The following is a 26,866-nucleotide window of genomic DNA, read 5'->3' as shown; positions in this document are numbered from 1 at the left end:
CATTGGCAGGCGGATTCTTTGGTCTACTCCCATTTTTTAAAGTGAAAAAAAATGTAGGACTTCTTACTCAGAACACAATCAATAGACTGTAAAATAAAATTTCTGCCAATGAAATGGGAGAGGAGGAGCATTCTGGTCACACTCTCCTCTGCCTCGCTGTGGTCCCTCAGGTGCTGCCGTGGAACAAGATGACAAACGATGGCACAGGAAAACCAGGCTCAATCTAACGACCAGAAATGGAGGTCTCAGCCCCTGCTCTGTACTGAGCTGCTCCTGAGTGAATTGGAAAAGCCACTTAACCTTTCTTGTCTTCTAGTTCACTTATTTTTTTTTATTGAGGGGCATGCCTGAGATAAATTTTGGGTCCCTTTGTTCTGTAAGACTTTTGAAATCATTCAGGGTGACACCAGTACCTGGAGCCCAATTGGGACACAGAGTGAAAACTCTATAAATGTTAACTAATATTGAGTCATCATTTGCAAGGGGCAGGTCTCATTGTTTGGTGAGTATAAACACAAAACAAAGGGAGTTTGAAACGCTTAAGAAATAGCATGGGTCTTCCCTGGTGGCGCAGTGGTTGAGAGTCCGCCTGCCGATGCAGGGGACACAGGTTCGTGCCCTGGTCCGGGAAGATCCCACATGCCGCGGAACGGCTGGGCCCGTGAGCCATGGCCGCTGAGCCTGAGCGTCCAGAGCCTGTGCTCCGCAACAGGAGAGGCCACAACAGTGAGAGGCCCACGTACCGAAAAAAAAAAAAAAAGAAATAGCATGCAATGGCAACTTTATGTCTTATCATCTACTTGAGAAATAACTTCATTGAAATAGCCAAGGTCAAGCAACTGATTCTTTTCTCTTGGTTAACCAGTTGTTATTCTTAATTCCTCCTTTGTAGAGATCTGTGAAGACCAAGCAGTCTTCTAGTAACCCATTATTATATATTTTGCTGTTCCTCTGTTTATAAATTACATTTTAGGGTATGTGCTTCCTATTTACCAAAGCCATCAACAAGATCACATCACAAAGTAGATTTGTTTTTGGAAAGAACTCAAGTGACTAAACTCTCCCTAGTTTATTTTATCTTCAACTGTAGAGGTCTTTAGTGCATATTCTGTTTTGATTTATTCCATAAGCCAGTAACCCTGACATTATTTATTGCCATAGGTTTAGGCAAACTATAAATCTTAATAGGTTTTGACAGTCCTTAAATCTTAAAAAGTGTTTTTTTTGTCTGCCAGTGAAATCCAAATCAGTATTAGTGAATGCCCGACACTATTTGAGGATACAAAAGAAAAGACATCGTACCTACCCACAGCAAGTGTACTATTAATATACTGAATGCAGAAGAAAATGGGGGTAAATTTACATTGCAAAATACCAGACACTTTGGCAGTCCTGTACAGAATCATGAAAATTGAGTCTATGCTTCCAAATTATGCTTTAGTACTAAAAAATTTTTTTAATTGGGCTACTTCAGAGAAATATGGTATACAACATGACTGAAAGAACTACTTTAAAAATCCTTCCTGGGGGCTCCCCTGGTGGCGCAGTGGTTGAGAGTCCGCCTGCTGATGCAGGGGACACGGGTTCGTGCCCCGGTCCGGGAAGATCCCACATGCCGCGGAGCGACGGCGCCCGTGGGCCATGGCCGCTGAGCCTGCGCGTCCAGAGCCTGTGCTCCGCGGGGGGAGAGGCCACAACAGTGAGAGGCCTGTGTACCGCCAAAAAAAAAAAAAAAAAAAAAAAAAATCCTTCCTGGGAATTCCCTGGCAGTTCAGTGGTTAGCACTCCACACTTTCACTGCTGACCAGGTGAGGGCTCAGGTTCAATCCCTGGTTGGAGAACTAAGATCCCAAAAGCCATGCTGTGCAGCCAAAAAAAAAAAAAAAAAAAAATCCTGAGAATAAGAAATCTTAAATTCCCTTGAAATATGAGCAACTTTCTCTTGGACAATTCTCCACTCTTGCATATTTGAAATCATGTTTATTCTTAAAGAAGTGTGTGTGCTTTTCTGGATAGAGGAAAGTTAGACAGAGTTATCTAACATATTGTTTGATGTTAATGAACTAAATATTCCCTATGAAGAGTGGTAACAGACTTATTGGGCAGGAAAAAGAAAGAAACTAGATTCATCTAAAAAAACTGAGCTATGTTCTTCTGCATACAGAATACTGAATTCAGTTGTTTCTAAGCCAGACTCCATTCATTTGTTCATTTACATACTTGTTCACTTATTTGCATAACATTTTGCTATGGGAATATAAAGAGGTATGCATCTTTTTAACTAAATGTTTGCTTAAGTTTTCCATATTCTGCTTGTGATTATGGAAGATGAATAAGTTTTATCAGGACATATAAACATAAACCTAGGGTACTTTTTGATAGTAATTTACATAACTGAATTAATCTAACATTAAAATTTACTTTCACTTTGAACCCAAGTGCCTTGAAAATGTGAGTGAAGTATATAAGTATATAAATTATGAACATACAAATATTTATGAATTCCTAATTGGAACCTAGGCACCTTCATATACATACCCCACTTAACTTTATGATAATTCATCATTTACTAGGTCAAGGGTCTCAAAGATAATGTCTTATTTGAATTCAGACCTTCTAATTCTAAGCCCATTGCAACATCATCATCATCATCATCATTATTCCACTTACCAGCCATACATAGTTCTTAGATTATAGAAGTTATCAGTGTTAATTTGGAATCCTGACTGTGATTTCCAATTAAGGCTATGAAGTGAATAAAAAATTTTGTCATCACAATGAGTAGTTGCTCCTGGAGTCCCCCACTCCCTTTCACATTCAGTCATTCCCCATCATGTTTAAGGAGGCAGATGGTATAGACAATGACGATGCCTAGTGTTTGACATGGATAATCACACCCCCGGCCAAGAGTGAGGGATAGAGAAATCTCATTCAGTTGGTCAAACTAGAAATTTAATAAAGGGAAAAAAATGAGCTCACTTTCCTTCATCTAGCTCATAAACAGTGCAACGAAAGAGGAGTTTCTTATTCAAGATAGGACATTCTTGAGTTTATCAGCTAAAGAAGACAAGTGTACCAAAGTACCAACAATAAAAAAATCTCCAAACCTTCCAGAACTGTGAAAGGCAAAGGTTTGATACGCTCAGAGTGTTTCATCAAGACTGTATTTTCCTAATGTTACGTGTGACACATTTGTCTGTTTAAAAGTCAGTCTTAGTACACTAAAAATCTAGAATCAGTGATATTGTGATTTATCCTCTGTCATCGTTGGATATCCTTTGTTTTAGCCTTTTTCAGTTCAAAAATGTTTACACCATGAGTATTTCCTTTCCTTACCATTAACTAAAGCCCTGCAGTATGTAGCGTTTAGTAGCTAGCGCTGACACACACAAGTATTAATCTGACTAAGATTAGCCTAATTAAGATTGTTATTAAGCCTTATACAAAGCAAACGTGTACAACACAGCAGGTAGCAACTATCTGGGCTTTTAAGTAGCATTGATATTGAAATGCAGATGAAGTATATTCAAATATCTGCCAGACCTTCCTCTTTAAAATAAAACTTGAAAATTCAAATTCTAACTTAAAGTCTTTTATGATATAGGTACAGCCAAGGTGTTGGTTCCTTCTTGTATAACCATTAACTTCTACTAGTCCTAATAATTGGCAGCGATATAGAATTTCTTTTTGGTTGGAATCAAAATGCTTGATAAATTAAAAACCAAGTCAGAGATCCAATCACCTTCATTGAAAGTAGGATTATTTCATCAAAACTACTTTTTCTCTATTATAGTTTTTAGAACTGTGACATTTTCCCAAGAAACATCACAGTGCATACCCATCGCAAAATACCTGGCAAGAGGAAGTGTATAAACACTAAAAGAAGTAACATGCAAATATCTAGCCTGAATAACTCGTTCATTCGGTTGTTCACTTGTTTAATGAAAGCACGTTAATGTTCTCAGGTTCTTACTTTTAAAGTTGACATGAACACTGGAATTAAATTTGAGGCGACCATCTAGTAAACCATCTGAAGCAATCATTTATGCCTTACAGATACACTTGTATAACTGATCTCCATGTAAATGAGTTACCTGTTCCAGATTCAGAAGTTTAAACACAAACTGAAGCCGAATCTCCTGAAATGAGTTCCCAGTGGTCTAAAGAGAAACGAAAGACAGAATATGGATAGCTCAATTCAAATACAGCAACATACCACTAGTAGGAGAAACAATAAAGCAAAAAACATATGCCATTCTAATAGTGGGTGAGAAGGATCTTCCACAAAGGCAGCAGATATGTATGATGATAAAATCACAGCTGTCTCTATAAGACTGTTTTATGGACACCAGTATATTCTTACATTAGCTAATTTCATATTCTCAGAATTTTCCAAAATCATGGATCCAAGGGCAATTTCTCAAGGACTCAGTAGAATTCCATATTTACTGTTGTGTTACACATCAGAGACTCATACATCAAACTACACATAAAAAACCCATAGTTTTCTCAGTGAGGTAAATTTAACCAATAATGGAAGAATCTTAACGTATCTATATTGTAGTATTAGATTCTGCTTCAATAGGAAATGGCAAGTACAACCGAAATGTTTGAATAAATTCTGACTTTTAAAAATTTCATTGTGGTCTAGTTTGGAAAATTATTACATGGTGGGATAATAGAACAAACTATAAGAGCTTTAAGACTTTTATAGACCTGTCTACAATCACACAGCCAATATTAAAACATACATTATTTATCTGAATATAATATCTCCTTTGGAACCATGTGCTTTATCTTGTAAATACAGATCTGCTAGAGGTGTAAAATGTGTACATTCTGATAAACTGCACTCTGCTTTGGACGAGTTATGACCTAATAGAAGTTAGGAATAAAAATGGAGCAGATTAAATTTAGGTTGGAATCCAACTTTGTTATGAATTTTTAAAAAGCCATTTTTCACTTGCACCAGAGTGCAGCAGCAAATAAAAAGCAAATGTAGTTACCTAGATGCTTCAGGTAAAATACACTTTGCCCTAAAATATCTAGGTAAATGAGTTAAATATTTGTGCTTTGCTTGAAATTGGAGAACTATCTTTCATTGGGTTTTCCTAGACCAGGTCTCAGAGTGCTCTATGCTAGAGAAGTTTAACGTGTGTAGAAGTCTTCTTGGATCTTGTTGAATGCAGATCTGATTCAGTCCTTCTAGGATGAAGCTTGAGATTCTGTATGTCTAGCAAGCTTCCAGGTGATCCCTAAGCTGTTGATCAGGGACTATACTTTGAGTTTCAAGGACAGAGCAAGAGGCCAAGAGACTTCTCTCTCACATTTCACGCCTATGTACAGGAAACAGAGGCCCAGGTAAAAATGCCACAATTCCGCATCAAGTCAGAGCTAAAATTCATCAGTAAGCCATAAAACCTGATGACTAAACCAAGGTTTGGCCAACCACTACACTCACGGGCCAAATCTGGTCCCAACTGCCCCAGCAAACTGCTTTACATATAGCGGTAACAGAGTAAATATTAAATTGAATTGACATTTCAGGTCTCTTTCTGGTGAGTCTTAATGTGCCAAGTAATCTAGATAAATCCTGTGATGAATTTTATCTTAAAGGTAGATAATATTAAAATTCCTTTTTTAAATATGAACTGTTAACAGAGCCAAAATCTCTACTTCATTAATGAATGGGCCTTCGTGGAACCTAATTTAAAGTAATAATAAATTTTAAAATTCCTCAAGTTTTCTGTTATTCAGATTTCCTCCCTTTTTACACCTTCTATTTCTTGAGGTCTCAGTAAAGGGCAGATTTTATGGATACATTTAAATGCTGAGATACAATCAAAAAATTTACCTACCAGTTTCTCTATCAACCAAAACAAACACTAAGCTATTTAAACATTAGATTGATTTTTCTGAATTGAAAGCTTTGCCTTATCTGAACTTTTATGCAAGTTAGCAAAAGGTGACTATCTCTAAATTTCAAGTAAATTCCATCAAGCTGAAGTTTGCCTCTGCTCTAACAATGGGATTAAGTCCAGTAATAGGAATGATAAATTGAGAAATGGAATGGTTGCAGTAGATATAAACTGTACCAAAATTGTAACAAAATCTCTACTCATTTTCAACCAAAAATTCCTAGATAATTCCTTAAAAGTAAAAGAGAAAAGATGAACCACTATCTGAATAATTGCTTCCATTTATATCTGTTTCCTAGTTAATTCACCTTTAATATTTTTTTCCTAAGCCAAAGTTTCTAGTCTTTAATTCTGTAATAGCTGCTTTACTTTTTCTGAAAAGATTAGAGAAATGTCAGAAAACTGAGGACTGATGATGCTTACAGGTTATTTCAAAACTGTTTTTCAATAATAATTAAAATCTTATAAAGAGATCATTTTATTTAAAATTTTCCCAAATCATTTTTGATTCAGATATATCTAAAAAAGTTATCAGAATAATATAACTTATCTGAGGATAAAAGTTCAAAACCATTGCTTTAGCTTCAATAATAATTGCTACTAATTGCTACCAGGAACCGTTACAATAATAACTGTACATTGTCTTTAAATCTCATAGCCATCCTACAAAGTAAGTGTCTTCAACCCCATCTTAGAGCTGAGGAAAGAGATAATGAGGTTAAATAACTGAGGCCATGTAACCAGTAAGTCAGGAAATAGGGAACTAATGTAGCCATTTCTGAGAGACCAGAGCCTGAGCACAGGAAAATCACACAACACAGTTAGCTGGCATCTGGATATCCTCGGAACATCAGCAAAGACAACAGATGTTGAGGATACATCCTCTACTGTCCATGTGTAAGAAATGCTATAGCCTATTACACTGATTTGGAGGCTCTTTAAAATTTTTTTTTCTTTTTCACTTTTTCTTCAGTTGCTGGCAATCTTTCTGCTGCATTGTCTGTGATGGTAGCTGGCTTCTTTGAAATACACAGAAAGCACTTCCATCCAGTCAAGCAGTCCTTTCAGGCAAAGTTGCCACCATTTCCTCCATGCCCTGTTTCCACCTGGTTCTTCAATACATTTTACTTGGAGTGGCTGAAACTCTGGTCAACCCAGCCTGTGAGTAACAATTTTTTCACCACCTGTTAGAACATACTGAGTCTTCACACAGAACACATCACCTCAAGCAGCTGGAGATCTAGTCCCACCCTGGAGATTTCCCACAATGCTTCAGAACAAGCCTATGCATCACCCTCATTTTTAAAAAATGTATAATTACTCTTCCTTCCTTTACTACATACAGACTATCATTAATTCTACCTGAATATAGATAGAATGGAACGTAAGATTTACTAACTTGGTTAAAGGCAGTGATCATTTGGTCAGATACACGACAGGAGGAAAAAACTTTGCTAAAATCTAGAAGACACCACTGACATATGCAGATGCAAACTCTCCTCTTCTCCCTTCCCTGTTCCCACCCCGCTCCCTCTCATTCATAGATAAACTCACATATATACTCCCTCCAAGAATGACATTTCTAATGTACTTTCAGAGTATATAAGTATGCAAAGCAATGAAAATTTGAGTCAATTTTCCAGACAACTCAATGTCTTTAAATTAAATTACACTAAATTAAGTGGGATAACTAGTGTTTCATAAGACAGGTTCAAAGTAACTTTATTAAAAATCCAGTGTTTTCTGGCATATCTAGATGGCTGATATTAATTAAACTAGCCACTTTAAAATTCATCAAAATATTTCTGTGACTTCTTGCACAGAAATGTGTGTGTGTGTATTTGTGTGAGTGTGTGTGTGTGTTTATCAGTGTGATCTATTGCATCCTATATTTCTATCTTCCTTATTGTTCCCTGTATGGGGAATCCTGATTGTAACTCAAGCACCAATTATACTTTACCAAGATTATTTTGATAACTTCCTAACTCTTCCTACCTTTAACATCTCTCCTGTTCTAGCTACTCAATTCACAACCTTTTGAGTAATTATCCTAAATGACAATTCTACCATTTCCCTTGTTTAAAATCTTCAATGATTCTATTATCTTCAGTTATTCTTAAATTCCTTAAAGAAATATATATTATATATATATATACATGCACACGTACATATATATGATGCTGAAGCAGTTCTTTGAAAAAAGTCAAAATAAAATTGTGTCATTACAGTCATACATATGTTAGACTTCTTTTTTATAATTTTAAATCATTTCATTCCACATGAAATAAAAGGTTTTATGAGATTCTAAAATGTGGCTATCACTGTTTAACACTACAAGGAATACAACAGAAGTATAAAAGAATGCCACCACACAAATATTTGTGACTTCCTTGATGTTTCCAGAAAATTGTTGGACGTAGTCAGCCAGAATTTTATAGGTTAGATGTGAAGAAAGGTAATGTATGAAGGTGATGAGTGAATACAGTCAGGAAATGCCCAGCCAGCTAAGCAATTGTGGTTCAACACACAAAAGCCAGAGAGGCACTTACACACATAGACTTAAAGAGGCAGATCATGTAGTATAAATCATTTAGTCCACCCATCCCTGATTTACCCATCTGGAAACTGAGGTCAAACTAAGTCAACTGACTTATCCTCTATAGAGCTCATGGGGTAGGGACCAGAAACTTTGTTTTGATTTACAGCTTTGTCACTTACTACATGTGTGACCTTAAAAATTCATTTAACCACTAAGCTTCACCTTTTAGATCTTTAAAATGGAAATAATTATAATCCTTCCTTATATCACAGCATCAGTGTAACAGTCAATGGGAATGAAGCCTACTTCTTGAGAATTAAATGACATAAAATGTGAAAGGGTGTTTTGAACTGTAAAATCAAGAATCACTCTTCTGGAAGGCAGTACAGCATAGCTGTTAATATCTATGGTCTTAAAGTCAGGCAGATCTGAATTCAAACCCACTTCAGCCACTGACTGGTTGTGTGACCTTGGCAAAATTATTCTGCATTTCTGAGCCTTTCTCATCATCTATAAAATGGGGAAGGGATATCGTAAGGACTAAGTGAAATATTTCACGTAAAGGAAAAAAGCAGAGTGTCGAATATATAGACAGCACTCAGTATTAGCAGCAGTAATGTATGCTGTTATTTTTGTTACTATCTTTCACTAAATTAATAGTCCAAGACTCAGGGCTCAAGCACAGATGTACGGCTCATAACTCTTTCTACCACACCTACCACAAAGTGAGCACCAGGAGACCTGGCAGTGTGGGCAGAATCGTGTCTTTCTCACCAGTTGTTTTAGGTCCCTTTTTTCTCCTTACTTCTCACCTCCAATCCAACAGCAAGTCTTTGTCTTTACTCTGAAATATAATCTAAATCTGGCCCTGTCTCCAAATGAATTGATCTATGAAACACAAACAGACTCAGAGACCTAGAGACCAGATCTGTGGTTGCCAGAGGGGAGGGGGTGGGGGAGGAAAGGACTGGAAGTTTGGGGTTAGCAGATGCAAATTATTACATATAGGATGGATAAACAACAAGGTCCTACTATATAGCACAGGCAACTATATTCAATATCCTGAGATAAACCATAATGGAAGAAAAACCATTAAGAAATGTCTTTATATGTATAACTGAATAAACTTTGCTGTATGGCAGAAATTAATACAACATTGTAAATCAACTGTACTTCACTAAAAATAAAATTTTTTAAAATGAAAAAATGACAAATAAATCTGGCTCTGACTCACTACGTCCTTTGCTATCCACCTGGTCTCTAATCCCAATTCCTTTTTTTTTTTTGGCCATGCTACAAGGCATGCAAGTTCTTTCCCAACCAGGAATTGAACCCTTGCCCCCTGCACTGGGAGCATGGGGTCTTAACCACTGGACCGCCAGGGAAGTCCTCTAATCCCAATTCTTTCTGAGCCTCCTAACTTGTCTCCCTGCTTCCTCTCCTGCCTGAGCCCATTCTCTTAACAGCTATCCTGCTCCTTCTAAAACATCAGTCCTGTCGTTCCCCTGCTTAAAATTCCACAATAGGGATTTGGAGATAAATTCCTTAAATGGTGAGTAAGACTCCACATGATTCAGCCTCCGTGTACTGCTCCAACCACATTCTATAACATTCTTTCCCCTGATCGCTTCACTAGAAATTTGATGATCTTCATTCTGTGTTTCTAAGGTGTCAAACTTATTTTTGCCCCAAGGCCTTTGAACTTCTTCTGTCTAGAATCTCTTTTCTTTCCTCTTCAAGCAGCTGGCTTCTCCTCATTACTGAGTTTTCTCAAAGATCATCTCGTCAGAGAGGATTCCCTGGTCATCCCATCATCTTCCAGTCCATTACCCTGTTCCACTTTTTTTAAAATAACACTTGTGAGAATCAAAAATTTTCTTATTTATAAGTGTATGTTTATTGCCTGCCTCTCACCATGAGAATGTACAGTCTTGAAGTACATTTTCTGATCTTTCTTTTTCATCTCTGTATTCTTCTGTGTTCTGAAAAGTACACATATATGGTAGGTGATAAGTAAGTATATTTTATATACTAGATTGAATAAACTAATGAATGGATGAACTCTATAGCCATTTCTATTTGAGTATAATAAAAATATATTATTCAAATTACTGACAGTGTCCTACACTGTTAGCACTGAGAAAGCAAGCACAGTGGATCACTTCCGAAATTTCAGTGGACATTTTTTACCTCGCTAAATCATGGTGGACATTGAAGATGATCTGCAAGAAAAAAAAAAAAAAACACTTCAAATTATGTCTTAATCATGGCAGTGCATACCCCAGCTATCTCATAACTTGTTTTTGTTTATTCAAATAATACTGTGTGGGTGTCTACAATATGCCTGACACTGCTCTAGGAACTTAAGACACATCAGCTTAAAAAAAAGAAAGAAAATATTTCTGCCATTGTAGGACTTATATTCTACCAAGGGGAGAAAGGTAATACACAATAAATGTAATAAATACATCACAGAGCATGTTAGAAGTTGATGAGTGCAAAGAAGAAAAGATAGAAAAGGATGAGGGGAATCAGAAATGCCAAGTAGGGAGAGAACAGGTTGCAGCATTAAAAGACTGGTCAGGATAGACCCCAGTGAGAGGTGACATTTGAGCAGAGACTTGAAAGAGTTGAGGGAGTCATCCACATGGATATATGTAAAGAATATCATTGCTGGAAAAGCAGTCAGGAAATGCAAAGATGGGAGGTGTGTCTGGCAAGAAAGTGCAAGGGGTCTCATGCAGTTGGAGGAGTGAGGAAGAGAGAAACTGGTAAGAGATGAGTCAAAGTGGCCACTGTAAAGACTACAACTTGGGGCTTCCCTGGTGGTGCAGTGGTTGAGAGTCCGCCTGCCGATGCAGGGGACACGGGTTCGTGCCCGGGTCCGGGAGGATCCCACATGCCGCGGAGCGGCTGGGCCCGTGAGCCATGGCCGCTGAGCCTGCGCGTCCGGAGCCTGTGCTCCGCGGGGGGAGAGGCCACATCAGTGAGAGGCCCGCGTACTGCAAAAAAAAAAAAAAAAAAAAAAAAAAAAAAGACTACAACTTGGGCTCTGAGTGACATGGGAAAAGGAGTGACATGATATTACTCACACTTAAAAAAAAAGAAAAACCCTCTCTCTGCTGTAGAGAATATACTATAGTGAGGAAAAGGATAGATACATGGAGGTAATAATCTAAGGAAGACAAATGAGTGTCTCAGAACAGGAAGAAGCAGTATAGGTAGTGAGAAATAGTCAAAGTTTAGTCATATTTGAAGACAGACCACTAGAGTGAAAGAGGGGAGTTAGCGATGACATCAAAGTTGTTCACCTGAGCAATTGGAAGGATGGAGTTGACATCTATAGAGAGATAACAGGCTACCGGTGCAGCAAGCCTTGAGGAGAAGATCACGAGTTTCATGTTGGACATGTTGAGGATGAGCTGTCAAACAGAGATATCAAAAAGGGCATTGGATATCCAAGCCTATGATTTGGTACTGAAGTAGGGGACAGATGCAATTTGACAGTCATAAGCATTTCAGTGGTATTTAAAGTAATGGGACTAGTTGAGATCACCAAGGGAGTCAGGGTACATAGGAAGTCGGTGTAGACAGAGAAGAGGATTCAAGAACTGAGAGCCCTGAGGCACTCCATTATGAAGACATTCAGGAGATGAGAAATTTGCAAAGGAGATAGAAAAGAACCTGAGAAAAGAAGAAAACCAAGAATGCAACATCTTAAAAGTCAAATGAAGAAAAGGTATCCAGGAGGAGGGAATGATCAACTGTGTCAAATGCTGATGGATCAAACAAGCTGAGGACTGAGAATTGACTATTGAATTAAACAATCCCTGAGCTATGGGTGATTTTGGCAAGAGTTTTTTGTATGCCCAGAATGGGAACGTTCAAAAGCCTGACCAGAATAAGTTTAAGGGATAACGGGACAAGAAGAATTGGAGACGATTCATTTGAAAAACTTTGCTACAAAGGGAAACAGGGGAATGAAACAGTAGCTGACAAGGAATGGGGTTAAGAAAGGGTTTTTTATTTGTATTGCTTTTAAGGAAGAAAAATGATGGCATCACAGATTATTCTGGTGGGAATGATTCAACAGAGAGGGAAAGTTGATGGTGTCAGGAAAATACAAGTTGAGAATTTGGCTTACACAGTAGCAAGCATAGTTCATCAATGGGGACAGTTTGGAAGTCAGAGTGCGTAGATGCAGAAACTCATGGTGTGGAGATTCTATGGAAATTCTCTTCCAGCTAATTCGATATCTTTAGTGAAGTAGGATGCCAAGCCATGAGCTGAGGATGAAGGAGGACATCTTGAGGGTTGGAAGAGAGGGGAAAGGCGTGTAGTCGTTGTCTAGAACAATGGGGAGTGAAGGAACCAGGGAGATAATATAGAAGTTACCACGGAGCATAAGGAGGCCATTTGAGGTTTGTGGGCAGGAATTTAAAATGGGTTGGTCAACGGGGTTATAAGGTTTTCTCCAGCCACATTAGACTGCATGGATATAGGAGCAGAGATAGCAGATAAAGAATTGTTTTGCCAATCAATTTCCAGAAAGCAAGAGACAGGCAAAGAAATGAGGGAATGTGGAAGAATATGACTCTGACAGTTGAACTTAACTCATCCAGTGGAACTTAACTCGAGTAAAAAGAGTAGTGAGAACATGAAGGGCATGAAAGAGGTGAAAATAATAAAAGGAGTAATGGAGTGGAGGCCCTGAAGGAGGACAAGCATTCTGGTGGTTGAGTAGTCAAGAGTAAGCTGGGAAGATGGAAGGTGGTAGTCAGAGGGGAAGGCACAAAGTTGAGATTATGGAGTGGTGACAATTATTACTCTAGAGCATGGGTTGGCAAACATTTTCTTAAAAGTGTCAGATAGTAAATGGTTAGGTTTTACACTCTACTCTCTGTTACAACTACTCAACTCTGTCATTGTGGTGTATAAGCAATCAGAGACAATATAAAGTGAATGCGTGTGGCTCTGTTCCAATAAAACTTTATTTATAAATAGGTGGCAGGCTGGACCTTACCTGACTGTAGTTCAACAACCCTGGTCTGGAGTGCAAGATTCAGGGCGTGACCATGGGTGTGAGTGGCTGATGTCAAGTGGAGGACAAGGACATTGGAAAGGAGGTCAGGAACTGGGAAACCAGGAGATGGCAGGATGGAAGGTTGAGAGGATGATCTATATGTATGTGTGTGTTAAAATTGCCGAGGATTAAGGCAGAAGTGGAACTGGAGAGTGTGACCATTAGAGGGGAGCTGATGACTTTGAAAAATAGAGGAAAATGTCTTAGCGATTGGTGGCTGACAGCACAAAAGAGAAATATTAGGTGATATAATTGGGTAACATGAGTTTCAAAGCTGAAGCTTTTTAGGGATGAGGAAGGAAAAATGACCTGAAAATGGAAATAGTATAAAGTTCCATTTTCTAGTTCTGTGGTGCTTCTCCACATGTTCAAAATAACCCCTCACCAAATGCAATAAACACATTTTAACTGTTTAAGAACAACTGGAGTAAAAGAAATTTCCAGCAAAGAGTTCCTAGCACCAGGTGCGTCAGGAAGGCAGTTCTGGCCCTAGAGTTTGTAGATTCCGCATATGCTGTGATGGGGCATCTTTGCAAAACACTAACCACCCTCCACCTGGAGACACATTTCAGCTCTCTTTGGCAAGAAGACCAGCTTTCCCGTACACTGAATATTTTCTACAGTGTCTTCACAGTAAAATGAGAATTTTAGAATAGTGGCAGACTTGTTGATCGTATCTATACTACAACATGCCAAAAGAAGTATCATGGAGCGTAAAATATCAATCTGGTGCTCACCAAAGTTGAAAAAGATCGGAACATGCAAGTAGACGCCTGGAATTGGAGATCGGAGGACTTCAAGTGCTAAGTCCTATAAAAGGGAACCGGAGGCTTTCAAAACGATGAAAATGACATCAAAGAGAGATTCACCAGCAGGCAGAGAGCTGGCAAAGTGTGCTCATGAATTATATACCGCACCAGAAGTTCTAGCAAGAGAAAAGCACAGGATTAATAATTAACTAGCAAAGTAATAATGGGCTTGTAGAGTTTCTGCTTTTTCTCAGTGAAAGAAATCGGCCTACTTCGTCTTTCTGCCCATGGTTTTGTCTCCTCATATTTATAAAGAGGAAAGTTCATAAGCCACATCCTTTTTATAACCATGAATCATTTCTTCCCAAAGCCTCTTCAGCATTTTCCTCGTACTCTCCCTTGGATCTTCCTGAACAAAGCTTGCGAGCTTGGCCTCAGGCTCCTGCTGTGGTTTGCACTGCACAAGAGAGCTCTGGTACCCACGGCCTCCTGTTGCCGATATTTGAAGCCCTTCTTCACAGAATTTTATTTCTCACCATCATTACCTTCATCTCCAGTAACTATGTGTGGTATTAAGTGCCCAGTTAGCACCGCCCGTAGTATTGTGCATATCTCTGCTTTCTGCCCTGCCAGGGTTTAAAATCCAGGAAAGATGTACTGATGCTTTATTCCCACCCTCGGCCCCAGAACTCAGCACATCTGGAGCACAGAGACTCCTTTAAATGTTTATCAAATGATAAATAAAAACACGTGGAGAACACACAGAAAGCAAAACAGAAATGTTAAATGAAAACAGGAAGGAACATGAATACATTGACATTAGGTGTTAGTAAGTTCATTTAAAAGTGCTGGACAGGGCTTCCCTGGTGGCACAGGGGTTGAGAGTCCGCCTGCCGATGCAGGGGACACGGGTTCATGCCCTGGTCCAGGAAGATCCCACGTGGGGCGGAGCGGGTGGGCCCGTGAGCCATGGCCGCTGAGCCTGCGCGTCCGGAGCCTGTGCTCCGCAACGGGAGAGGTCGCAGTAGTGAGAGGCCCGCGTACCGCAAAAAAAAACAAAAAAAAAAAGTGCTGGACAAATGCAGAATTTTACTGGGGTAAAAGTACAGAGAAACCAGGGGTGAAGTCTTCCTGAGAGGGAAGGGAGAAGGTAATAAAATCTCATTCTTCTTAGAGAGAGGGAAACTAAAAGTTTAGTGCTTACGGTATATCAGTTTTCTATCACCACATCTCTTTTTTAAAAGAGCTTTAGTGTTTATCTACTAGCTCTCATTGTAGACAAATTTGCAAAGTTCAAAAGAGTAAAAATCCAATAATTTAGCCAGTCAAAGCTAAAACTGTTCATGCTGTTTAATGTGTTTACTTACAGTATTTTGCCACTCATATACAAAAGAGAGATGAGTACAATAAACTCCCATGTATTCATGTTCCAGCTTCATATTTTAGCTTTATCCCTTAGATTGCCATGCATATTTTAACATAGTTATGTTGATATGGAATGTACAAAATTATATATACTTAGTTCATTTATTTCTGATATTGAAAAAATTATTTTTAAGCAAAAATTAAAAAGAACTTTGCTCCGTGATTTTCTTTCAACCTCTTACCACCATCATTACTATTACTCCAACGATGACTTGGGGGGAAAAAGATAACCATTTTGGAGACCCAATGCTTAAGCTACTGTCTCTCCTTAAATGGGATAATTTAAATGCATATAAAGGGCTTTGCACAGTGCCTTACACAAGTAGTTAGGGGCTATTTGATTTGGTAAAATTAATACTGTTAAAAATAGCTAAACTTATTCAGCATTGTAATAAGCACTTTACATATATTATAGCAAGTAACAGTCACAGCACCTCAGCAAGTGAGTAATGGTCTTACTCTCATTTTATAGAGAAGAACACTGAGGCTTAGGAAGTTTAAGTAACATACTTAAAATCACAGAGGTAGTAAACAGTTGACCCAAGATTTTAGTATAAGCTTATCTAACTCCAGAACCCATGCTGTTAACCTCCATGCTAGTTTTCCATGATAAATTCAAGATTTCTATAGGGAACCTAATGATGTATATAGAAGTACAGAATCATAGACCTTATTGATAGATTGCCATGATATTAACCAGTACAAGCCTTAGCTCAATCCAAAATTCACAAGAAATATTCCAATTGAGGTGAAATTTGGGTGAATATATTGGGACACTCAACCACCAGTAATCAAATTTTCCTTGTACCATTACAGCAGTATATTTTGCCATTTTTTATTCCTTGTAGACATCTGTAAATTGTAACATATATAGCTTACTATAGTAACTTTAACAAAGTCCAACAGAAATTTTGGCTGTTTTGGTAAACTTTCTTTGAGGTATGATCAATACTAATTTGAAGAGTATCTATGAAAGTATTTTAAAGAGAATGTTCTAAATTCTGACCTTTTTTCTTCTCAGTCTCTGTAATATCATACAGATTTGTTCCAGGTACCATCAGAGGAAACTTTATGAACTGTTTGACACTGTTCAATGGTTTTGGTTGTTTCATGGGGGCACTGATGGTGGAGCTGGTCTACCTCATCTCAGAAGGTAAAAACAGTTTCACGGTATGCTTATATATATATTGATTTGATGACTAGAGAATTGAGGGACAAAACCTTAAGAGAGGGGCTTTGCTAGTGTAGTCTTTTTTCAAATTGATCCACTTTTGCAATTAAGATAGAATTAAGATAGGAAATAGACTCTTGCTGTATTCATTAATTTCTAGGAATTGTTTTTCTTTTGATAGGGAGAGGTAATTACAGAATGTCACTTCTCATGAGACCCTGTCTACTGTCTTTCTTTCGTGTATTTTAAAACAAACTGGTCATTATATTCTTACTAGGTCTTTCAACAGGGCTGTATTCCATAATGTGTCATAGCTGGCATAGGTGACCCTCAGAAAAGGTAAGTCCTGTGTAAATATAAGAGGACAGGGTATCTGGATGATCCTTTAGCCAGAAATAGTGTCTGTGCAACCAAAGAGAAATTGTGAGTTGAATGACAACTGATCTTGGAAAATTTTCCCTGTAGATATTTTGGTAAGGAGAAACAATCAATCTGAAAAATTCACATGCAACATAAAAAGTACTACACGTATATGGGCTGGTAGAAAAATCAAACAGGATAACATTAAAGATTAGCTGTCACAGTGAAATGTCTTTGGCTGTTTTTAAAATCTACAGACTTTTTCCTTTATTTGTTCTGAGAGGTTAATACAGCTTAAAATTTATTACATTTGCTTGTGCTTATTTTATGGGAAATACTGCATGCCTATTCTCTGCTTTCAAAAATACTTAGTTATACTTTTAAAATAATGTAAAGAAATATTCATTTGTATTCTCTACAAATAAATTTTACTTGCCTACATTCACACTATGGAAAACATAAATTCTATGAATGAGAAACTCCTTTTAACACTAGGGTGTCCATTCAAAAATATTTATGGAGGATCCACTCTGTTCCAATTACCATATTGGGCGCTAGAAACACCATGGCAAGCAAAATAAACTTCCAAACCGTCACAAAATTTCCAGGGGTGTAGGGAAGCAATAAAATTGAGTGTTGAATTAAATGATAGGTATAGTAGAGTTCTAGGGAACAAATCTACAATCCTTGATTGTTAAGATCAAACGCTGTTCTTTTCTTAGTTGACTGAGAAAGTTAAGCCAAAGTATATATTGAATACTTACCATGTGCTAGGCCCTGTGCTACATGGAATTATGTGAGATATGGTTCCAGTTTTCAAAGGGCTCAAATCCAAACTGTCACAATTAAGTGTGAACTACAGGAGTTGTTGACATCTCTGATGATTAGATTCTTTAAATGCAAACAAAGAACAAAGCACTGGTATTAGGATTTTATAAGATAACTTGGGAAATTCTAACCTATATCTCTACCTCAACATCTTAGTTGTTGAACATGTTTATTTTCTTCAACATTACTCAATGAAGATGTTTCTGAAAATTTGCTAAAAAAAGGTCTATAATCAAATTACATTTGACATATTCTAGAAAGACTGCGAAGTCAAACATTACTATCAGTTTACCTTTTATATAAGTCTAAATTTTTCATATACATGCTTAAGCAACTGACCCAGAGTCTGGCCAAACTTCAAGTTAAGTTCTCCACAAGGCAGTTCTCACTTTAGTCATCAGCCACAAGTTTGGAGGTCCCCAGGGCTGCCATCACTTCTGATAAGCTGGCTATAAATATGGAGATTCCCCACAGACTCCCCCTCAGAACTGATAATTTGCTAGAAAGCACAATACTTAGGATTACAGCTTTATTATAGCAAGAGAATACAAATGGGAATGTGATAAAGGGAGAGAGGCATAAAACAAGGTCTGGGAGGGTCCCAAAAGTGAAGCTTCTTTCACCCTGAGAGATGTGGTACCCAACTGGCACATCAGTGTGCGACAATACGCAGAGTATTATCACCCAGGGAAGCTTACCTGAGCTTTGGTGTGCAGACTTTTTATTGAGGCTTTATTATGTAGGCAGATTGACTGAAACATTGGTCATGTAGTTTAACTCAATCTCCAGCCTCTTTTCTCTCTTAAGAGATCGGGCTGATATCCTGTGGCTCAAAACCCCAAACCTCTAATCATATGGTTGGTCTTCCTGGCTGGCCAGCTCCCATTCTGAGTCATGCCATTAACATAAACCATCAGGTGGGGCTTAAGAGGCCAATCATGAATAACAAACATACTTCAATCACTTAGGAAATTCAATGGTTTTAGAGTTTATCTCCCAGGAACCAGGAAGAAAGACCAGGCAATTTCTCTATCATGCACAACTATTCTTGCAAGTACATTTCACTGAAAACCTAAATTTTTATTGAGAATCTGCATAGTGTGGTAGGACCTGTTATATACATTACTGGGTTTATTACAGCAATCTTATAAAGTTGATATTACTATCCTCATTTTTTGAAACTTAATAATTAAGACAGAAAGAAGAAAATGAAGTGCTTCAGTCACCACCACTAGAATCTGACAGAGCTCTGACCCTCCCAGCATCGTGAAACCAATGCCAGTGTTTTTCTTCAATATTTATTTACTTATTTAAGTTTACTTTGGCTATGCCAGGTCTCAGTTGTGGCACACGGGATCTTTGTTGCGGCATGTAGGATCTTTATTTGCAGCCAATGTTGATTTTAATACATCAAACAGCTACTAAGGGTCACACAGTGTAAGGGCTTTTTACTTCTGCAATAAAATCTCCTTGGATGGAGGTCTACATGTAGGATATTATTGAGAATATTCTAGACATAGTAAAAGATAGATTTTTAAAAGTTTATATAATCTTGGCAGAGTTTGGTGTCCATGAAAGGAGGTTTACTAAGAACACATGGTAAGGACATCTTAGCAACATGGGATGTGCAGGGGAGATTCTCTAAACTTATGTTCAAAAGAACACCATTTAAATTACTGATGATTGATTTGATTTACTTCTGAAAACTTTTTTTTCTGTTCATAGTAATACCGTGTTACATCAAATCACATCCCAATAAATTAGAATCTTACAGTTGGATATCACCTTAGAGGTAATCTAGTCTAACATTGTACCAAAAACTAGAAGATGTACCATCATCTTCCAGTGCCCAGAAAAATTCTCTACTTTGAGAAGTAACCTAAGTCTACCCATCTGTTGATAACTGTATTCCACAGGATAAGCTTAGTTTTCTATCCACATATCAACTCTTCAAACATTTGATAAATATTTGGAGAAGTAATGTGGTACAATGTTTAAAAGAGTAGGTCCTGTAGTCAAACGATATGAATTCTAATCCAGGTAGTCTAGCTGTGTGTCCTCAGTTTTCATGCCAAAAACAACAACAATAAATAATTCATCATGTTGCTGAGAGGATTAAGTAATTAATATGCACAATAAGTGCTCAATAAAGACAGCTATTATGATCCGCTTCTATTTTATAGACAAACCACTCCAGTTTTTTTCATGTTACATGCATGATTCCCTGATTTTTCACTATCAAAACCCCTCCATCCGTTAAACAAACAAGTTGTCAGTATCTTTCTTAAAATATGGTTTCCAGAATCAATCGCAATACTCAAAATGGGTACATCAAGATAGATATGTTACTTCTATCAACCTTCTCTCTCCTCTCTTTCTTAATGCCAACAGCGACTGTGGTGACTTTTTCAGTAATTGCATCACACTTATGGTAAATTAAAACCTGAGGCTTTTTTTTATTTTTGTCAGTTTTTCTCAATTCAGTTCCAGTCATCTTATCACAATTTCTTTTCCTAATTAAATGGGGGACTTTATCTCTATCCTTAATAAATGTCAACCCATCATTCTAAATAACAGACATTTTAAAAACTTGACTCTGTCATCCAGTGAATTACTAATCTTTACTTCTTTACCAGCTTTGTGTCATCTGCAAATTTAGTAAGCAAGTTCCTCGACTTCTTCCAGGTAATTGATAAAATTGTTGAACTGGACAGGACCAAAACCAAAGCCTTGTGGAAAATTCCTAGAGATCTCACTGCAAGTTAATGACAATCAACTAATCCTCCCCTTTTGGATATAATCATCTCCCACTTCACCTAATTACTATCATTCAGCCCACACACTTCTCCATCATTCCCAGAATGACATCACAGGAGATTTTTGTCACACGTTTTTCTAGGAATAGGATGTATCTGAGTTTGTGACAGTCCCTTTAACCATCAGATTAGCATTCGTCAGGAAAGGAAATGAAGTTCATTTAGATGATTTGGTTTTAGTGACCGTAAACTGGCGTATGGTGACTAATTAGGGCCCCTAAGAGAGGGTGATCCTTTGACTTTTTGCATGACTTTGGGCAGGTCATCATCACTCTGTTTCCTCTTACGTAAAAAAAGAGAATGCTGCACTTCAGTTTTCTCAGAGATGATGGGAGGATAAAATTAAGTAATGTATTTGAAATTTTAATGCCAGAGATTATTTTAAATATAAAATAAAGCCATAGTGGCACATTTGGTTAGAAATAAGATGGGTCTATTTAATCAAACAACCAGACCAATTTCTTTGACAGAACCGACCATAGTGAAAAGAACACTATAGCTCTATGCTTAAGCATCTCACAAGCCTCCACATTCCATTTAGCATATAGGATATTTTAAACCTTTAAGGATTTATGTCAGCAGAGCATGTGTGTATGTGAGTGCGTGTGTGAGTGTTAGTGTATGATTGGAAAAGATGATCAGCTATCACGGTCTCCAAGCTGCATTAGTCATTTTTAGCACCATGATGGAGAATGGTGTGAATGCGGTAAACTCAAAAGATTTCTCAAAACTTGACTGTGCAGACAGATAACTGTTAGAATGACATTTTCAGTACAAGTGAGAAAACTGATCCTTCTGGGATCTCTAACTCTGAGTGCTTTAAAGAAGATACAAGACTAAACCCATCCTCCTACACTAATCATTTCAGGAATAGTTTATCTAAAAGTAGCAATGCTAATAAAAGGGAGGGAAGAAGTCAGTCAAACTGCTTATTTCGACTCTATGCCATTAGCAACCAGATCAATTTTCTCACACACGTGAGTGCGAGCTTACCTTTTGACAAATATAACGAAATAGAATGCAGTGAAAAGTGACATCTTAGTTATGGATGTGTAGGTGATTGAAAGATCCAAAGCAAAATGTCTCAGAGAAACTGGATAATTGGGCAGAATCAAGGGGTCAAGGTAGACATCTTCTTGTCCCCGTTAGTCCTTCCTCTTCAGAGTTCAGGAAAGAAGCAGAGAATTTAGCTGTTTAATTCCCACCAAGAGCATTTTAAATTAGAACAGTGATCTTTTAAAATTCTCATTTAAATATCTATGATTCCTGAGACCACTGACAGCCATCTCAGCATGAATCATGGAGTCGTTCTTGAAACAGGAATTTGCAGTTGCAGTAAACTTGAAAGAAGAAAGTACTTATGCATCTGGAAGGCTATTCAACTGGATTTCACAGGTCCGTGCCTACTTTCTTAGAGATGTGTTTCTTCCAATTCACATCAATGCCTCAGGTCTAACTACAAATGGCTTTCGAGATGACAGATTTTTAGACCCAGAAGGGAAAAGAAGTGGGCTGCTACCCCGCGATTCACCTTTAGCCAGGCCACATTCTACTAGACCGCCCACTGGTTTTGTGCCGCTCTTCCCGTGGCTAACATGGCATTGCCCCCCATGCTCCACGGGCAAACCTGCTATCAATCCTCCATCAGAATCAGGTGCAGAGACCTCCTTGTCCAATGGGGCACTTAAATATCCCAGAAACAACTTACTCTACACCCTCAACCTTTGGCTCCAGAGAGACCCTTAGAGCTGCCTGGAGGTCTTAGGGTTCATAACAGTATCAGGACAAAGCCCCAAATGCTTTTTACATGTGGACAGGAGCATCCATTGCTGTTGGCTCATGGGAGGTAGAAACAGAGGAACTTGGAGTCAGACCAACCTGAGTTCCAACTCAACTCAGCCCTTGATAAACTGTGAGGTCTTGAGCACTAGGGGTTCAGAACAGCCCTCCCCAAGATGTGCCAGTTTGGCATATGATTTATTTGAGCTAAAGTTTGGATTATTTTGAGCTAAAGTCGGTGGAGACTTTACTGCCCCTCCCTTAACTTCCTAGAAAAATTTAAACTGGGAATGTTTCCCGGAAAAAGAGTTTTCACCAGAGGTAAATTTTACCTAAGTGGGCCCCATCTATATGGCAGGGCAAACATCTAATTACGAAACATCTGCTCTTTTTCTTATTATCCTGTGAATTCCCCTCTTTCTTTGGAAGCTCCAGGCCCCTATCCCATTTCTTACATCAGGCTGGCATATACAGCTCATGTTATCTTTCTGTCTTTGAACCTCTCATGTATGTGGGGTTCCCCGTAAGTACAAAATTAAATTTGATTTTCTCCTGTCAATCTGTCTCATGTCAATTTCATTCTTAGACCAGCCAGAAGAACCTAGAAGGACAGAAGGAGGTTTTTTCACCCCTGACTGCACATTACTTAACCTGTCTGAGTCTCAATTTCTCCTTCTCTAAAATGGTATCACTAACAATTTCCAAGATACCTATGAGGACCAGAGGAAACAGACATAAAGCACCAGATCAGTAAAGGTGCACAAAAATAATGATTTGTATTGTTATTGTAATCTGAGTGGGATCTCAACATTTTCCAAGTGAGCTAGGATTAGCATGGGCATGATGTTCAGGTTTGGCATTTTTATAATTCTTCAGAAAAGAATATGTCCCATAAATGCAGAGCTCAGGTGTCCTATCAGCTTCAATTCCAGGGCCAGATTGGGATTAGATGAAATAAAGCCACGTTCTGAGATTCTTCTTGGCCTCATGGACCCATGCCATTAGCGGTGCTCCCTTTGCATGGCAAACTTACATGTCTAGATAGAGTTAGATTCACATCCATGTTCATACTAAGAGTGCCTGCCAATGGTGTTGAAGTTGACACTAGAAAGATGAGTGGTATTTGGCTTGTTGAGCATAATAGTGAAGAATGTCTGGTAGAAAGAACATATAACAAAGCCTGGAAGTAAGGAGTCACCTGGTGCATCAGAGGAACTCAGAGATCAGTAACCTGAAAATATTCAGGGAGTATCACATGAAGTCAGGTTGAGAAAGCAGAATTAAAATCATGCAGGACCTTTGGTTTACAGGGATTTTTTTTTTAACCTGTATGCAATAAGAAATTATAAAGGCATCAAGCAAGTGACATGAGCTATTTGTGTTTTAAGATCACTGTGGATGCAATGTAATTTGAAAAGGAAAGAAGAATGGCTTGGGAGAAGCAGGAAGGGTTCAAATGAAGTAACTCAGGCAAGTCTAGTGGTGATGAACTAGTGAGGAAGTAGGCAGATGGAGAGAAATGGATAGATATAAGCTTGATTTCAGAGGTAGAATCAATAGTGCTTAGTGATGGTTTTGACAAAGTCAGGAGGCGGTAGGATGCAGAAGAGAGGAGTGGTATCAAGGAAGCATTCCAGATTCTGCCAAAAGCAACTGGGTGGGCAAAGCTTCTATTTACTAAATGGAGAACACTAGAAGACAAAGAGGTTGAAAAACTTTTCAGCCATTCATTTTTTAACACACTAAGTTTGACCTACCTGTGGGACATCAGAATGGAAATAGCTGGATCTCAGAAAAAGGATCTGGGTTAGATATATAAATATGAGAATCTTTGGCACAAAAATAGTGTTTGAATCCATGGAAGTGAATAAAATTATCTAGTGTGAATATTAAGAACGAGGAGAAGAAGGACCCCGGGAACTAGACCTGAAAAGCCTCAATAGTAGAGGTTAAATGGAGGAGAAATGGCCAGCCGGAGAAGGAAAAGGCCAGTCAGAGGGTGGAGGGAAATATATACATACATACATGTGTGTGCGTGTGCGTGTGCGTGTGGTGTGTGTGTGTGTGTATACTGAAGAGAGAGGACTGATTCAAACAGGAGATGATACGTTGTGTTAAATGCTACTGTGAGATCAAGTAGAGTGAGGAATGGAAGTATCCATAGATCCAGCAACATGACCATCACTGGTAACCTTAGCAAGAGTCATTTCAGCAGTGAGGAGGGAAAGAAAACCAGATTGCAGCAGGGTCAAAAATATCTAGTAAGTGAGGAAATAAGGGCCTCACATCTAAACAACTCTTTTGAAGAAATTTCTCTGAAGATTTAAGAAATAAAGTGGTGGTTTGGAGGAAGCTGTGGGTAGATTCACCAGATTATCACTTAAAAATGTAAGACACCCAATTATGTTTGAATTTCAGGTGAACTAAAAATTTTTCTAGAATAAGTATGTCCCATGCAATATTATGGATCTGCTTTGCATAAATTATACTTTACAAAATTATGTGGGCGATATTTAGGACATGCTTATTCTAAAAAGTAATTCATGGTTGTTCTGAAACTCAAATTTAACCATGAGCCCTGTGTTTTACCTGGGAAACTGAGATGTGGGTTCGAGATACATTTTTTTTAATTTTGAGAGATACTTGATCACATTTAACTGATGAAATTATCTGGCACAAATGGAGAAGTTAAAAATGCAAGAGACAAAGGGAGGTTGACTTCTTATCAGAGGGTGGATACTTCTTTCCTGCACTGAAATAGAAGAAAGGAGAGCGTGGGTGCAGGTGCAGATGTGTAGTTCTGGTGTTAGAAATGTTCTGGAGCCTTCCTTTCAAGGCTCCCAACTTTCTTTATAAAGTAGGCAGCAAACCATTCATGAAAGCAAAGGGGGCTTAGGATGAGAACAAAGAGTAGGAAAGACAGGGGGATCGGAATTTGTTATTTCGAGAGCTAGAAAAGATGACTTAGAAGAGAAATGTTAAGAAGGGTGGCAGTGTTGAGGACCCAGTTGACACCGGTGATCATGAAGGGTGATTTCAAACCACCTAAAGCATGATTTTGCCCAGTGCTATTCAGGTGCTCAAGGCAGGCATGAAACTGTCTGGTAGATTTTAAAATGGTCTAAAGACCGTAAGACACAAGACGAAAGGCACAAACTCTATTCTTGATTTTAAGTAATTCAGGATAAATCTTATAGGCTATTTCCCTATAAATATGCAAAAAATGAGAAAAACTTTCTTCTCAAATTTGATATGAATAAATCTACACCATTAGCTAGTTGCAGGTGCAAATGAAAGGATAGACTGTACAAGCAAGCAGATTTGGGGCAAAAATCAGTTTCTGCTATATCGATGATGTTATTTAAATTCAATATTTCACTCTTTGAAACAGCTCCACTTAGAGCTTGATTTATTAATTCAGTCCACAACAACACATTAGGTTCCTACTATGTGCGAGAACTGGCTAGATGCTGAATTAAAAATACCATGGCTGATGTTTAATTAACAAGAAGAACCTTACAGAAATATTTGACACTCAAATTAATATCAGATCTATTCATTTGACTAATGCTATTACAATTACAGTTCAGAGCTAATGGCATTATCGGGCTATTATCACAAAGCATTGCCTCTCTTCTAAAACTCATTTCCATGATAATTCATTGAAATCATCATGAGAACACACTATCTTGATGGGTTTTTACCTCCCAATGCTCTTCAAGGGAATGAAATCACCCTTATAAGAAAGCTTGTTATCCCAAATATCACCCAGGCCCGTTCTCCTGCAGTTCAGGTGAACAATGCAGAGAGATTTCTCAACAATTTTGAAAGACACAGTGTCCCTTCCTGGAAACAGCAAGTTGATTTCATTTTTACCCACAATTCCCAAGAAGTAGAAATGCAAATTTTAGTCTCGATGCAGACATTGTTATGAGAACAAAGTATTGAGCATGTGCAGATCCGGGGCCCAATCTCCAATCACCCATTCATTCAACAAATATTCATTCTGTCTCCTTTACATGACTTCAGGCAAACAGTTCAGCCTCTCTGTGCCTCTGTTTCCTTGTCTGTAATTTGAGGGTAATAATAATTTGAGTAGTTATTAGATAAATATGAAAAAGTGGTAGAAAAGCCAAAGTTAGAATATAGTTGTTAGGCATTTTTTCCTTCAGGTATCATGAAAATTAATGTGTTTTAA

The 26,866-nt window shown here is 38.1% G+C and overlaps 1 protein-coding gene and 1 long non-coding RNA gene across 2 annotated transcripts in view; one reads left to right on the top strand and one right to left on the bottom strand.

Moving 5' to 3' along the window:
- The window catches only part of LOC137201682 (uncharacterized), a 208,086-nt gene that overhangs the window by 105,441 nt on the left and 75,779 nt on the right, over nt 1-26,866 (bottom strand). The window lies entirely within an intron of this gene.
- The window catches only part of SLC15A5 (solute carrier family 15 member 5), an 89,441-nt gene that overhangs the window by 44,418 nt on the left and 18,157 nt on the right, over nt 1-26,866 (top strand). The window contains 3 exon segments of the mRNA XM_067695792.1: nt 6,892-6,975; nt 6,978-7,079; nt 16,736-16,867. Coding sequence (XP_067551893.1) covers nt 6,892-6,975; nt 6,978-7,079; nt 16,736-16,867 — 318 coding nt within the window.

This window comes from Pseudorca crassidens, chromosome 11 (genome assembly GCF_039906515.1).
Source record: "Pseudorca crassidens isolate mPseCra1 chromosome 11, mPseCra1.hap1, whole genome shotgun sequence".
Taxonomy (NCBI): Eukaryota; Metazoa; Chordata; class Mammalia; order Artiodactyla; family Delphinidae; genus Pseudorca; species Pseudorca crassidens.
The sequence above is the reverse complement of the archived record's forward strand: the minus strand, read 5'-3'. Positions and strand labels throughout refer to the sequence as shown.